Below are 12,206 nucleotides of genomic sequence, written 5' to 3'. Positions count from 1 at the left end.
AGCCAAGAATTTTAAAAGACATGATGGACAACCTATGTAAAGTCAAAGATATGGAGGGTAGTATGTAACAGTTGATCAGTGAAGGGCTAAGTTATCAGTCCAGTTTGGCTAGAATATATAATATATAAAAGGAAATGATACCAAACATATGGAAAGTTAAAGGGAAGTCAAGTATCAGTGGGCTTTGGATGTCAAACTGAGGTAGTTGTATTCTATCACAGAGACAACAGACAGCCCCAGATGTTTTTGGTGAGAGGTGTACCATGGTGATGTCTATATTTTGGAAATATTAATTTGGCAGCTATGTGGAGCCTAGGTTAGAAAGATAATAATCTCTAAGTAGAGAAATTGATTAGAAAGCTTGGAATGGTACAAGAGAGAAAACATGATGCACTAAATTCCTCACACTGTAGTGGCTATATGGCTAGAGATGAGCGAAAGGAAAGCCATAAATGGAATAGAAGTTAACTTGACACGGGGTTGAGAGAAGGGAAAAATCAAGGATGATTCTGTAACTCTGAACATGAGTGATTATAAGGATAGTATCATCTTCTACAGAAATAGGGGAAGTTGGAGGCAGAAGTAATAACTTCCATTTTAAGGCAGATGAATCTAAGATGTATATAGCAGACAGTTGGGGATGTGTACTCAAGCTAGGAGCCATATTAGAATTAGATATGCAGATTTGGGAGTCATCTATCTATGTAGTGATAATTGAGCCCTTGAGATCTGATAAGATCACTGAGAGGGTGAAAAGAGGGAACAGAAGAGAATCTGGGGTACAGATTTGGGCAGCAACTGAAATTAGGTAGCGAGATGTAGGTGATAATTTGACAGGAGAGAAGACAAGTCAAATAGGTAGAAGGAAAATCAGGACAGAATAGTATCAGAGAATCACAGGAAGGAATCATAGGAGATTGGGTTAGTTGATATTGTCAGAAATTACAGAAATGTCAAATGGAAGGAAGATTAATTTAAAATCCATTTTAATTAAGCTATTAGAGATAGCTTCTTTATTTTATTAGTATTTAGCAGCTAAGAAATCATATACATGAGAAGAGCAAGTGGGTCAATGGAATCAGCAGCCAGTTTGAAAAGAATTGTGAGCAGAAAATGGAGGAAAGGATCCAAAAAAAAATGTATAAGTATGCTTTCTAAGAGTTTGTTTGTGAAAGAAGTTTGAGCAGATTACAGGATCAAACTATCTACCTATCTATCGCTTTACCTCTCTAACTCCCTCTCTATCCATTCATCTATCTCTCTATCTACCCATCTAAAGAATAGGCAACAGAAAACGCTAGTTGTTGAAAATCATTTGAATGTAAGAGGAAAAAAAGGAATTGAGAAATCAGTCTCTTGGAGGAGATGGCTACAGAAAAGAAACATGGAGTGATTAAAAAAAAAAAAAAAGCCTGCTTTTCCTCAGAAACTCAATGGAGGAGAAAATTAGGTATGAGAATTTTGAGGTATAAAATCAGGCTAAGGGGACTTATAACAGCCTTGATTTTCTTGATAAAGTGGTAGAGTCATCTTCTGAAAGAGAAGATGGTAGAGGAGAAAAGAATTCTTTAGACAGCTTCTTTAAAGAGTTATAGTTAAAGAACAGGAAAATTAATGTTAGTTAAAAAGATCTACTCAGTCAAGAGTAGATAACATAGGGGCAGATAGATGGTGCAGTGTATAGAGTGCTGGCCCTGAAGTCAGGAGGACCCGAGTTCAAATTTGACCTCAGACACTTAACACTTCCTAGCTGTGTGACCCTGGTCAAGTCATTTAACCCCAATTGACTCAGCAAAAAAAAAAAAAAAAGAAGAAGAAGATGAGTAGGAAGAGTAGATAACATATAATGGACCCAGTCAACATAATTAAATGATTCTTTCCGGAGACATTCCAAATAAAAGAGATTAAGTTCAATGATAGGATTAACCCAGTTTTGGATTAGAGATTTAAGGATTAGACTATGAAGGAAGGACAAATTCAAAGGGAGAAATAGTGAACTGATCAGGTCAAGTCAGGAAGTAAAGTAAAATCAAAGTAGGGAAAAGAAAATATAGTAACATTTGAATTGGATATGGGAAAATGAGGATCAAGATGAAAACAATGATGAATTTTGGGAGAGAAGAAAGGCTTGAAATAATAGGTTATAATCACAAAGAAGGACATGAGAAATCTGAATCATGAACACAGCACATGCATGAGTGACCATGGATGACTCACAAGGATTTGACCTGAGTGACTAAAGTAGAGATAAGATGTAAATATTGGAAATTTAGGAGTTCAGCCATCTGAGAACAGAAGGTTTTATGGAAAAAAATGGAATTTATAGTCAAAATATTTGGCTCCCAGAATAACCATTTATTGGTGACATGAGACTTTTAACATCTTTCCCCAGTTTCCTCACCTACAAAATGGGAATACTGACGTGTACTATATTATTTCTCAGCCTTTTTGTAAGGACTTCAAAATCAGTCAAACGATTGAGAGATGGGATTTGGATTTGGACAAGCCTGCAAGAATGATGAAAATACCCCATACTTATTTACATCCATTCCCAAACCCAGTTTCAAAATGAAAAATGACAAATTAATTAGGGAAAGAAATTTTATTTCCAAGCTTCTAAGAGGGTTCTACAAACAACAGAGACTAAAACCAAAACCAAACCAAACCAAAACAACAAAAAAGTCCTCCAAACCCAACCATTTATAACTCATAAAAAAGTAGTGGACAGTGTTCCTTTTAATGTTGAACATAAATATGTAGAAAATGAAGTGATCAGTTCTACCCCTAATACAGTTCTAATGGTGTCATCAACATTTACAATGGGAGCATTTGTACTTGTGTTCTTGTGTTAAGTATGACTTCTTTATTTTTTGCCTATTTCCATTGTTTCAAATTCAAGTGAAGAACTGTGCAAATCTAGCAAAATATTCTTTGGATTATAAAAAAATAGAAAAAAATGAACCCAAATGCAAAAATTATTAACCTATGGAAAAGACAAAACCCTTTAATAAAACGGAGGACTCTGAATTAATCATAAATGGGGAGTTGGTTCCATTGACATCTCCTGCAAAATTTGATTTGAATACAAAGTGGTCAATATGAGCCAGGAGCTCGAGCTTGTAGGAATGCTTTGAAAGTGATTATCTCTGTTTGTGACTCGATTTTGAACTAAAAGTAATTAAATGGAAAGTTGTTCCAGCAAAGCATGTAGAATAACATTATCTAATTTCAAAAGAAACAAAGAGAGAAAACGAAAGAAAATCTAAGCATTGACTTTATAGTCAATATAGTCCTAGATAGGTCACTTTTCCTGTACCTGGGATGACAAAAAGAAAATTATGTCATATATGGATGTTACCTTTCCCCTACTATTGCTAATTATAGAATCCTAAAATCTCAGCATTGCTGTGACCTGTGAGGTCATCTAGTGCAACCTCTTTCAAGTCAACTTCACCACACACACACTTGGTTATTGCTCTAGTTGTCATTTGGGATATAACCTAGGTTATCTTCTCATTGCAAATGAGAAACATGACACCTATGGCACAGAGGTCATGAGAATAAGGATAGTAGCATCTTCTCAAAGTGCCATACTTCTGTGTCCTTTCAAGCTCCATTTAAATCTTTCCTCTCTGATTCTCCAGAGCAGTAAAGCATCAGGAAGGAGCTGTATAGTCCAAGAAGCTATATAATGTTTCAATAGACTACAGACACGTATACAGAGCTGAGCTGATACATTGAGACTCTCCTGGTCCCCTTCCCCCTTGCCCCATCTTAAAATAAAATATATTTTTTAAAAAAAGTCATAGATAATTTCATTCAATTAAAAAATGCTAAAAATAGCAAATCTGAAAGAAATTACTACCTTTCATTAAAAATTTAAATGCCATGTTATTCTAAGATGAGGTCATTCTACAGCAGGAAAACAAAAATATCTTGAAATGCTAGTCATAATTATTATTCAGATAAACTAATTGCCAGGTGGAACATTGTGAGGGGCTCTCGTAATCACATGGGGCAAGACTTAAGATTTTTCTGGTATACCCAGAGGAGTTCATTCAAGACAATGAAGCCTCCATTGCAAATATGGAAGATTATGGGACCTTCGTTGCCTTATTATTACATAATCATGGAATTGCTAAGATAGAATATAAATGCACATTACATAACATATATTGTAAAATGAGAACCAACCCTCAGTCCAGAGCATCATCTCCTCCTAGAATCTGTGCTCTGAAAGAAGCCACAAGTCTTCTACTGAGAGGGTACAAAATTATTCACACGACATTACAGAGTTTTCTCAAAAAACATTTGTAAAATGTATTTGCTTTTTAAATAAACACTTAACAAGGCAACAGACAAACTTCAAACAGATAATAAATAGGGCTATTAAAAGGTCACAATTGTCCATTAGAACTATAAACGGGACATTAGAAACATGGGGCTCCTTTTAAATGCTTAAGAATCAAAAACAAGGATTAAAAAAAGAATCATTTTTTTTATTTCAAAGGTTGCTTCTTATATTGAAGCACATATTAAAGCAACAGTACAATGTTCATAAAATATAAGTGTGATGCTGTAACATTTCTTACATGTCAGAATACTGAAATCTGTATGTATACTAAAATAAGAGCTTTAAAATTGTACAAATAGATACATTAAAAATGACATAGAAATAGGGCGCCTCCCACTGCAACAAGACAGAGTTATATCTGGCACGTATTAGTTTAAGATGAAAGTATAAGCAAAAAGATTTACAAGAATTAGCAGTAACAAGTTTGATGCTCAAGAGACAATAATTGTACATTGTATTGTACATACATCATATGGGTTTAAGCTGGCTGAATATTATATATTTCAAGTTTAAGAATGCACTACGTACAGAGTGTCCATAGTTTTAAGGCGAAATTACAGCTCAGAACTGTTGTCCTTTTTTTAATTTTGTGGAAGCTTCTTTGACTTAAAGGTTTAGATGTTCATAACACAGAAAAAAAAAATCCCTTCATTGCTAAGTCCACTGTTAACATTTTCCTTCACTTAAATATTTTGCACGGCAAGTGGTTTCTCTTGAGTGAAGTCGATAACCAACTTCTTTGTTTGCCTTTTGGGAGAAAAGGTACTTCACAGTATTTACCACTGGGAGGTCCTCATTTTTATTAAAGTGATCCTCTCTGTAAAATGTTGCCATTCTAAATGAGCCTTTCCTTGATTTTAAAAAAATACCTGTTTACATTTCTTCTGGGGTCTTCAGAATATTGGACACAGTTCTTAAGGCCAAATTTGTATCTTTATTGTTAAGAATCATCATCAAAAGTGTCTTTGGAACCATACAAGTCTGCTAGTTTCTTAAAACGAGGTCCCCAGTTTTGTAGATAATCATAGTCCAAATCAGAATCTGTTGTAGCCGACTCTAAGGAGCTGAGAGAACCAGCCACTGAGCCCCGTCCTTCATAGCCATAGATTTGGATAGAGTCATAAGGAGGAGCCGTTGGGTCATTGTCAGCCTCCTGTATCCTTGTGTTGATGAAATCATCAACATCCACGCTGTTGGGAGCTGGTCGAAGCCCAGGTCTAGGCATATATTGATACTCTGGCTTGATATCTTTACGGGGAATAAATCCATTAATCCCATCAGGGTTTTGGAGGGTTGCAATATCAAAAGCCTCTGTATCTTCTTCTCCACCACCCTCATCATCATAGGTAATGATGTTCTCTCGCACATCTTCTTCCTCAAAGACTATTAGTGGTTCTTTCTTTTGCCTTCTCAGGGTCACAAATAACACGACAATAACTACAAAGAAAGATAAAAAAATGTGGTTAGAATTTTTTTTAAGTTCTCAATTTTCTTTACATATCTCCCACACATTTGTGCTCTGTTTTCTATCACTGCATCTGAATTAAAGGGAGAAAACTTAAGATATCTAGACTCTGTCATAGAGCTACAACAAACAGCTCTAAAAAAATAGATTCATAGATCTCTTCCATATACTATGCATTTATCTTATCTGTTCTGATTTATATATGTTATCTCTTCTCATTAGAATGTAATCTCCTTGAGGACAGAAGTTGGCTTTACTTCTTCTTGTTGTTTTAATTGTATCCTCATTATAGTGTCTGGAATATAATAAATCCTTATAAGTGCTTACTGCATGATTGATTGATTATTTGATCTTAAGTCTTTAGAAGAAAATCCATTATTCCTTTGTGACTAAGACACTCCTAATTATTAGGAAGACCTTTCTTTCACTGTAACACACCTGAGAGTTTTTCTATGTATAAGGTGAAGTGATTAGATTAAAAAGAGGCTGCTGGGATATCTCCCAATTTTAATTCTAGAAAAGAATGAGACAAATGAATGAAGCATTGATATTTTATATTCTAATACAAAGAGGGGTAAATTTACAAATGAAAATTTCCAGAGCCAAAAAATAAATTGTGTTCACTTTTGTGTGTGACACATAGCTCTGTGAACTCAGGTGAGTCGTATATGATAGAGTGAATCCTTTATGCCTCTTTTTTTTTTTTTTTTTTTTTTTTTTTTTTGTTGTTTCACCTGTGAAATGAAGACAGGGGCATTTTCTGATTTATCTCTCAGTGTTATAAGAATGATGCTCTAAAAACCTTATGGATCTTTATAAATGTTTAATATTTTAATAAACATTTTGGGTTCAAAGGTCCCTCCAGCTCTTCATGAACTTTTAAGGGAATTTCAGGTCATTTTTTTAAGAAAGAAAAAGTTTCACTTTAAGGTATAGCATTAGGAGGACTCTTTCCTTAATTCTGGCTGAAATCTCCCATTATTTAACTTCCTCCCTAGAGTAAAAGAGACAAATTTAATATCTCACACATGATGACCCTGAAAATATTTAAGGTCAGTAATCATATTTCCTAAATCTTTTCTATAGGCTAAAAATCTCCAGTTCCTTTAATCAGCTTTTATTATGTCGTGATCCTTTCATTTCCCTTATCATTCACTGGATAGGTAGGGCACAGCAGGACACAATGTGCTTATTAGCTCATATCAAATAATCTAAATACTTGAACCACCTGTATGTTATGGCCGAAAGTCATGGATCTTGAAATTAATCTCCCATAGCTAGTGAAGAATAAATAAATTCAGACACATAATAAAGGGCAGAACTTACCCAGCAAAATCACAATGCAGGCCAAGATGGCAACTAACGCCCCCGTGCTGAGTCCTGCATTGAGGACATAGGCTTCGGCGTTGCAGGACAACAATGCCCCATTGACATCACATCCGCACACCTTGATTGTCAGGGTATTGGTGCTGCTCATGGGAGGTATCCCCCCATCACTGATCACTATTGGTAGCAGGTATAAGTCTTGCTTCTGCCGACTGAAACCACCACGTTTGACATAAACACCAGCGGTGTTGTCTGTGAAGAAAAAGCAAGCTCTCGGTTTGTTCAGGTCCCTTTGACCAGCAGTTGTGACTCTTTAGCATTCAGAAAGAAAGATGGGAGGTCACTCTCCTCCTCCCCAAATCTGCCTCACTTGTTCTTTGATCTTAGTATCTAAGAATTACTGAGACTTTTTGATACACTAAGATTGAAACATATTCTCTAATTCCCTGATGTCTGTCTTATCTATCAGTTTCCCATGGTACCATCAATTAAAGGGTAATTCAAGTTTCAACTCCCTCAGAAAGCCTTCCATGGTTCTCTAGTGAAAGTTCACCCAGCACTATTCTATGCCTTCCTCTTTTAGATTCTAGTGATTTATGAATCTTTAATGCCTTCACCTTCATAACTCCTTAGGACAAGAGGACAAAGGATGTCATCCTTTTAAATTATGACTAACCCCTTGACTCCCCATCTCCCACATATATCACAGATTTATGGAATTTTAGAATTGGAGGGGAACTCCCTGGACCTCCAACCCAACATATATCCCTTCTACAAAATATTTGACAACTGGTCATTTAGTCTTTCTTGAAGATTTCCAAAGAATATGCTATTTCCCAAGAATCCCCATTCTGCTTTCAGATAGTGCTAATTGTTAATTTTTCCCCTCACTGGAAGCCTGAATTTGACTCTTTGATATTTCCATTTTGCTTCAGGCACTGAACCCTATAGATGCTTAATAAAATATTTGTGGAATTGAACTAAATCTTAGTGCAAACACATGAAATTGGATTTCCCTGACCAGTTTAATTGGCAGTCTAATATCATCATTTCTGTTGTGTGAGTCCCTCAACTTATGTCAGTCTCCTTAATCACTGTATGCAAGATATGTATGTAGGCAATGTCAGTTCAGCCTAGTATTAGGCATATATTTGTGATGAAAAAAGACAGTTTTTTGTTATGATGACAATTTTTCCATTCAAGATCTGTTCCATTGAATCCATGGTCCTGTCCACATAGAGGTCCCTTATTTGGCATAAATTTGATCTGCATTTTCTTATTCACTATGCATCCTGTCTTTCACCAACAAAAAAAGTCTTCATATTTACCTGGCATGCTAGAAATCTAACTTATTCTGTTTCTTTTTATTATCAACACACTACTTTGGCCAACTCTCAAATGGTGTGGCAACTTAAATACTAGTTAAAAATCAGTTTTGTTTGTGGGATACCTATCACACAAGAGGAACTGAGTAATGGACCGCGACACTCCTGGATTCTTATCCTAGCTTAATCCCTTATAACTGTGTGACCTTGAGCAATCTCTGTGTGACCTTTTCAATTTTCTGAGCCTTTCTTTTTCTTTTTTCATAGTGGAAATAGTAATTTTTATAGTACTTCTTTTATAGGGACATTTTGTGGCAAGTGCTTTATAAAAGCACTAGGTGGCACAGTACATTGGGCTAAAATCAGAAAGACCTCAGTTCATATACAACTTAAGATACTTATTTTATATATATTTATATATTTTATATATGAAATATAATTATATAAATGTATAATTAAAATTATATATTTATTAAAATATTTATATAATTCTGGGCAAGTAATTTAGTCTCTATTTACCTCAGTTTCCTCATCCACAAAATAGGGATAATCATAACAACTCTATTCCAGAGTGGTTGTGAAGATCAAATGAGATGATAATTATAAAGTATTTATCACAGTTCCTGACACAAAGTGTCATTAAATATAAATTATTATGATTATGATTATTATCTGAGAAGTTCTATAAAACGTCTTATTTCAATAAATTTTGTTATTGTATTTTTTATTTCAGGTATTTCTCCTTATTGAACCCTTTCTCATAAGGAAAAAAAGAATTAATAAACAATAATTGTGTACTCAATTGTAAATGGCTTAACAGTGTCTGGTACACGGTAAGCACTATATACACATTAGCTATTTTTAATTAAGCAGAAATGCCCAATATCTATTAATGTATTAAATATTCTACCATAGTAACCTCCATTTTCACCTCTGCTCTTTCATTATGAAGAAAGATGCTTTGCTGTCTCTTTAAGTTGTTTATGTTATAATAAACTTGGAAGATAAATTTACTCTTTTGCAACTTCTTATGAAAGATCTCTGTTCAACAAGAAGCTTTAATTATTCTGTGGAAAAGGCTTCCATAAGTTCCAGGTGTTGATTTTTCCAGTTACAGTAATATTGCATCTAATGCTATTTTTTACAATATATAACAAGAGAGTTTAATGAGAAAAACACTGGGCTGGGCATTCAAAAGGTTGGATTCTCCTCCTCTTTTTGCTACATATTCACTGTGTGACCCACTAGAAGTCATTGATCATCTCTGGGACTCATTGCCCACATCTACAAAATGATGTATGACAGAAGATCACTAACCTGGAAGTTGCAAGACACCAATATTTTAGTCCTGGCTTTCAAACTAATTAGAAGCATGGGACATGTTTTTTAACCTCTTCTTTGCTTCACTTTCTTCATATATAAAATGTGGATAATTGTACTTCCTAATTCCTAGGGTGACTGACTAATTATTTTTTTAAATGTTATCTTTGAGACTAATTTCTTGTTGGTGAGTAAACCATGGGTAAACCAATTCTGCTGTCTTGTCCTGTTTTCTTAGAAGTAAAAATAAATAAGGTTTTTTAATGGACTATTTAATGGACTATTACTAATAATTTTATATAAAGAATTTTAGTTTTCACCATATTAAGTACAGCAAAGAATTGAATGGGACATAAAAAAGAATGTTAAAGAATATCCAAAATATAAAGAGAGTTACAGTGTGTTTTTTGTTTATCTCTTCATACATTGATTGAATGATTGATCATTTCATTCATTCAATCATTTATTTAGCAAATGACAAAATATCATTGTTGGCAAAAAAAAAAAAAAAAATCAGAGGTTATGTAGTTCATCCTGGGATGAAATAAAAGCTTTCTCTACATTATCTTAAGATAGTCATTTATAATGTCATTAATTTATAAATGTTATTCACCACTACATGTTAGGCTGATGGACATTCAATTGCAAATAAGAGGGAGAGAGAAGGAGGGAAAAATAATAAATAAATATTATTTAATTTGATCTTTACAGTAACTCTGAGAAATAGATTCTATCATTATTTCCCTCTTGCAACTGAGGCAGACAGAGGTTAAGTAGCTTTCTGAAGTTCTCATAACTACTAGTGCCTGAAGCTGAATTTCTACTCTGGTCTTCCTGACTCTAGACTCAGTACTCTGTGTACTGTGCAGCTAGCTGCCTACAAACAAAGCATATTTGCTTTATTTAAAGATTCTTGGACTCTATTATATGACTAATTACTGTACAATTCATTTCAAGATATAAAATGGTTCTGAATGATAAATTCTGAAAGAAATACATTCCATTTATTTGTAACCATGATAAATATTTCTCTCTTTAGGTATCTTTCTCATATTTTCTTGCATTGCTAAAAATTGTAGAATTGGAGTTCACATTTGTATCATATTTTACAGCTACACAACTCTTCAAAGTAACACTTTTTTTCTCATTGTAGCCTCCCACCAGCCAGGTCTCCAGGTTATTTTGAGAGTTGTCATTTTCATGTAACAAAGTGTGAATATTTTATTATTCTATTCTATGGGTGCTACTTTATTTCCATGAAACTTTCCATTATTTCTTGTGGGTAAATAATAATCGTGGATGTGTCTGCACAATCAGTTATTGCCTAGACTTACAATACACCAACATGTGTCAATTTATAAATCTTTATGGAAATCATGTCTGTTAAAACTTGCCAGAATTGCACGCTTACTTCGACTTGCCTAACTTAATAGATTTTAAAATAGTTTTGGAATTATACAGATTTACATAAGAATAGGATGATGCATATAGTAGATGCTTAATACATTTTAGTTTATTGGAGGGATGAGTTTGCTTCTCATTTTGAAGAAAAGGCAGTTGGTGATGAGAAAGGACTGGATTTGGCATCATAAGTCCTGAGTTTATCATTTCCCTGATCTGCTATTTAAAAAAAAACATGAGTTTTGAAATAATAATGAGAAGAAAACAGAGGAGGTAGAAATAGAGGAGGGGGATGAAGGGAAGGAGGAAGACAAAGGGGAGAAAGAGGAAGAAGAGAGATGAGAAAAAAAGAAGGAAGAATAAGAGGAGGTGAGAAAAAATAGGAGGAGGAAGAAGGGGAGGTGAGAAAGAAGAGGAAGAAAAACACTATAGAGGAGGTAGAAAAGAAGAGGAGGAAGAGGGTGAAGGGAAGGAGAGCACAAGATGAGGAGGACAAAGGGGTAAAGGAGAAAGAGAAAGAGGAGGAAAAACTGAGAAAGAAGGAGGAAGAGGAGGAGAAGAAGAAGAAAAGGAGGAAGAAGAAGGAGAAGTGGATAAAGAAAAGAATGAGGACAAAGATGAGGATGAGGAAGATAAGGAGGAAAAAAGATTTAAATGATGCTTTTGGTTTGGCAAAGTACTTTATACCTCATTTGACCCTCACAAAAAACCCTATGCAGCAAATGTTATCATTACCCCATTTTTCAAATGAGGAACATAAGTCTGAAAGAGGAGGATAAGGACTTGTTCTCTCTGAGGCAGGATTCAAAACCTTGTGTCCCTAATTTCAAATCCAACATTTTATCTACTGCTTCTACCACAATAATCCTCAGTTTCCTCTTCTGTGAAAAGATGTTTGCATTTAACAAAATCATATGTGAATCATGAACTGCAAAGACTTCTATAGTTTTCATGAAAAGAGGAGGGGTAAATACATAGGAGTTTCCTTTTAAAGGCCAATACCAAAAATATATTT

The 12,206-nt window shown here is 34.4% G+C and overlaps 1 protein-coding gene across 3 annotated transcripts in view; it reads right to left on the bottom strand.

The window, feature by feature from the left end:
* Positions 1 to 2,587: 2,587 nt before the first annotated feature.
* The window catches only part of CDH11 (cadherin 11), a 205,739-nt gene continuing 196,120 nt past the window's right edge, over positions 2,588 to 12,206 (bottom strand). For all 3 annotated transcript variants that reach the window (XM_031950336.1, XM_031950337.1, XM_031950335.1), the window contains 2 exons: positions 7,146 to 7,397; positions 2,588 to 5,791 (listed from right to left, as the gene is read on the bottom strand). In XM_031950336.1, coding sequence (XP_031806196.1) covers positions 5,295 to 5,791; positions 7,146 to 7,397 — 749 coding nt within the window. In that variant the 3' untranslated portion in view covers positions 2,588 to 5,294. The remainder of the gene's footprint in view (positions 5,792 to 7,145; positions 7,398 to 12,206) is intronic.

The sequence above is a fragment of the Sarcophilus harrisii genome, chromosome 2, assembly GCF_902635505.1.
Source record: "Sarcophilus harrisii chromosome 2, mSarHar1.11, whole genome shotgun sequence".
Taxonomy (NCBI): domain Eukaryota; kingdom Metazoa; phylum Chordata; class Mammalia; order Dasyuromorphia; family Dasyuridae; genus Sarcophilus; species Sarcophilus harrisii.
This window is presented reverse-complemented; position numbering and strand designations above follow the sequence as displayed.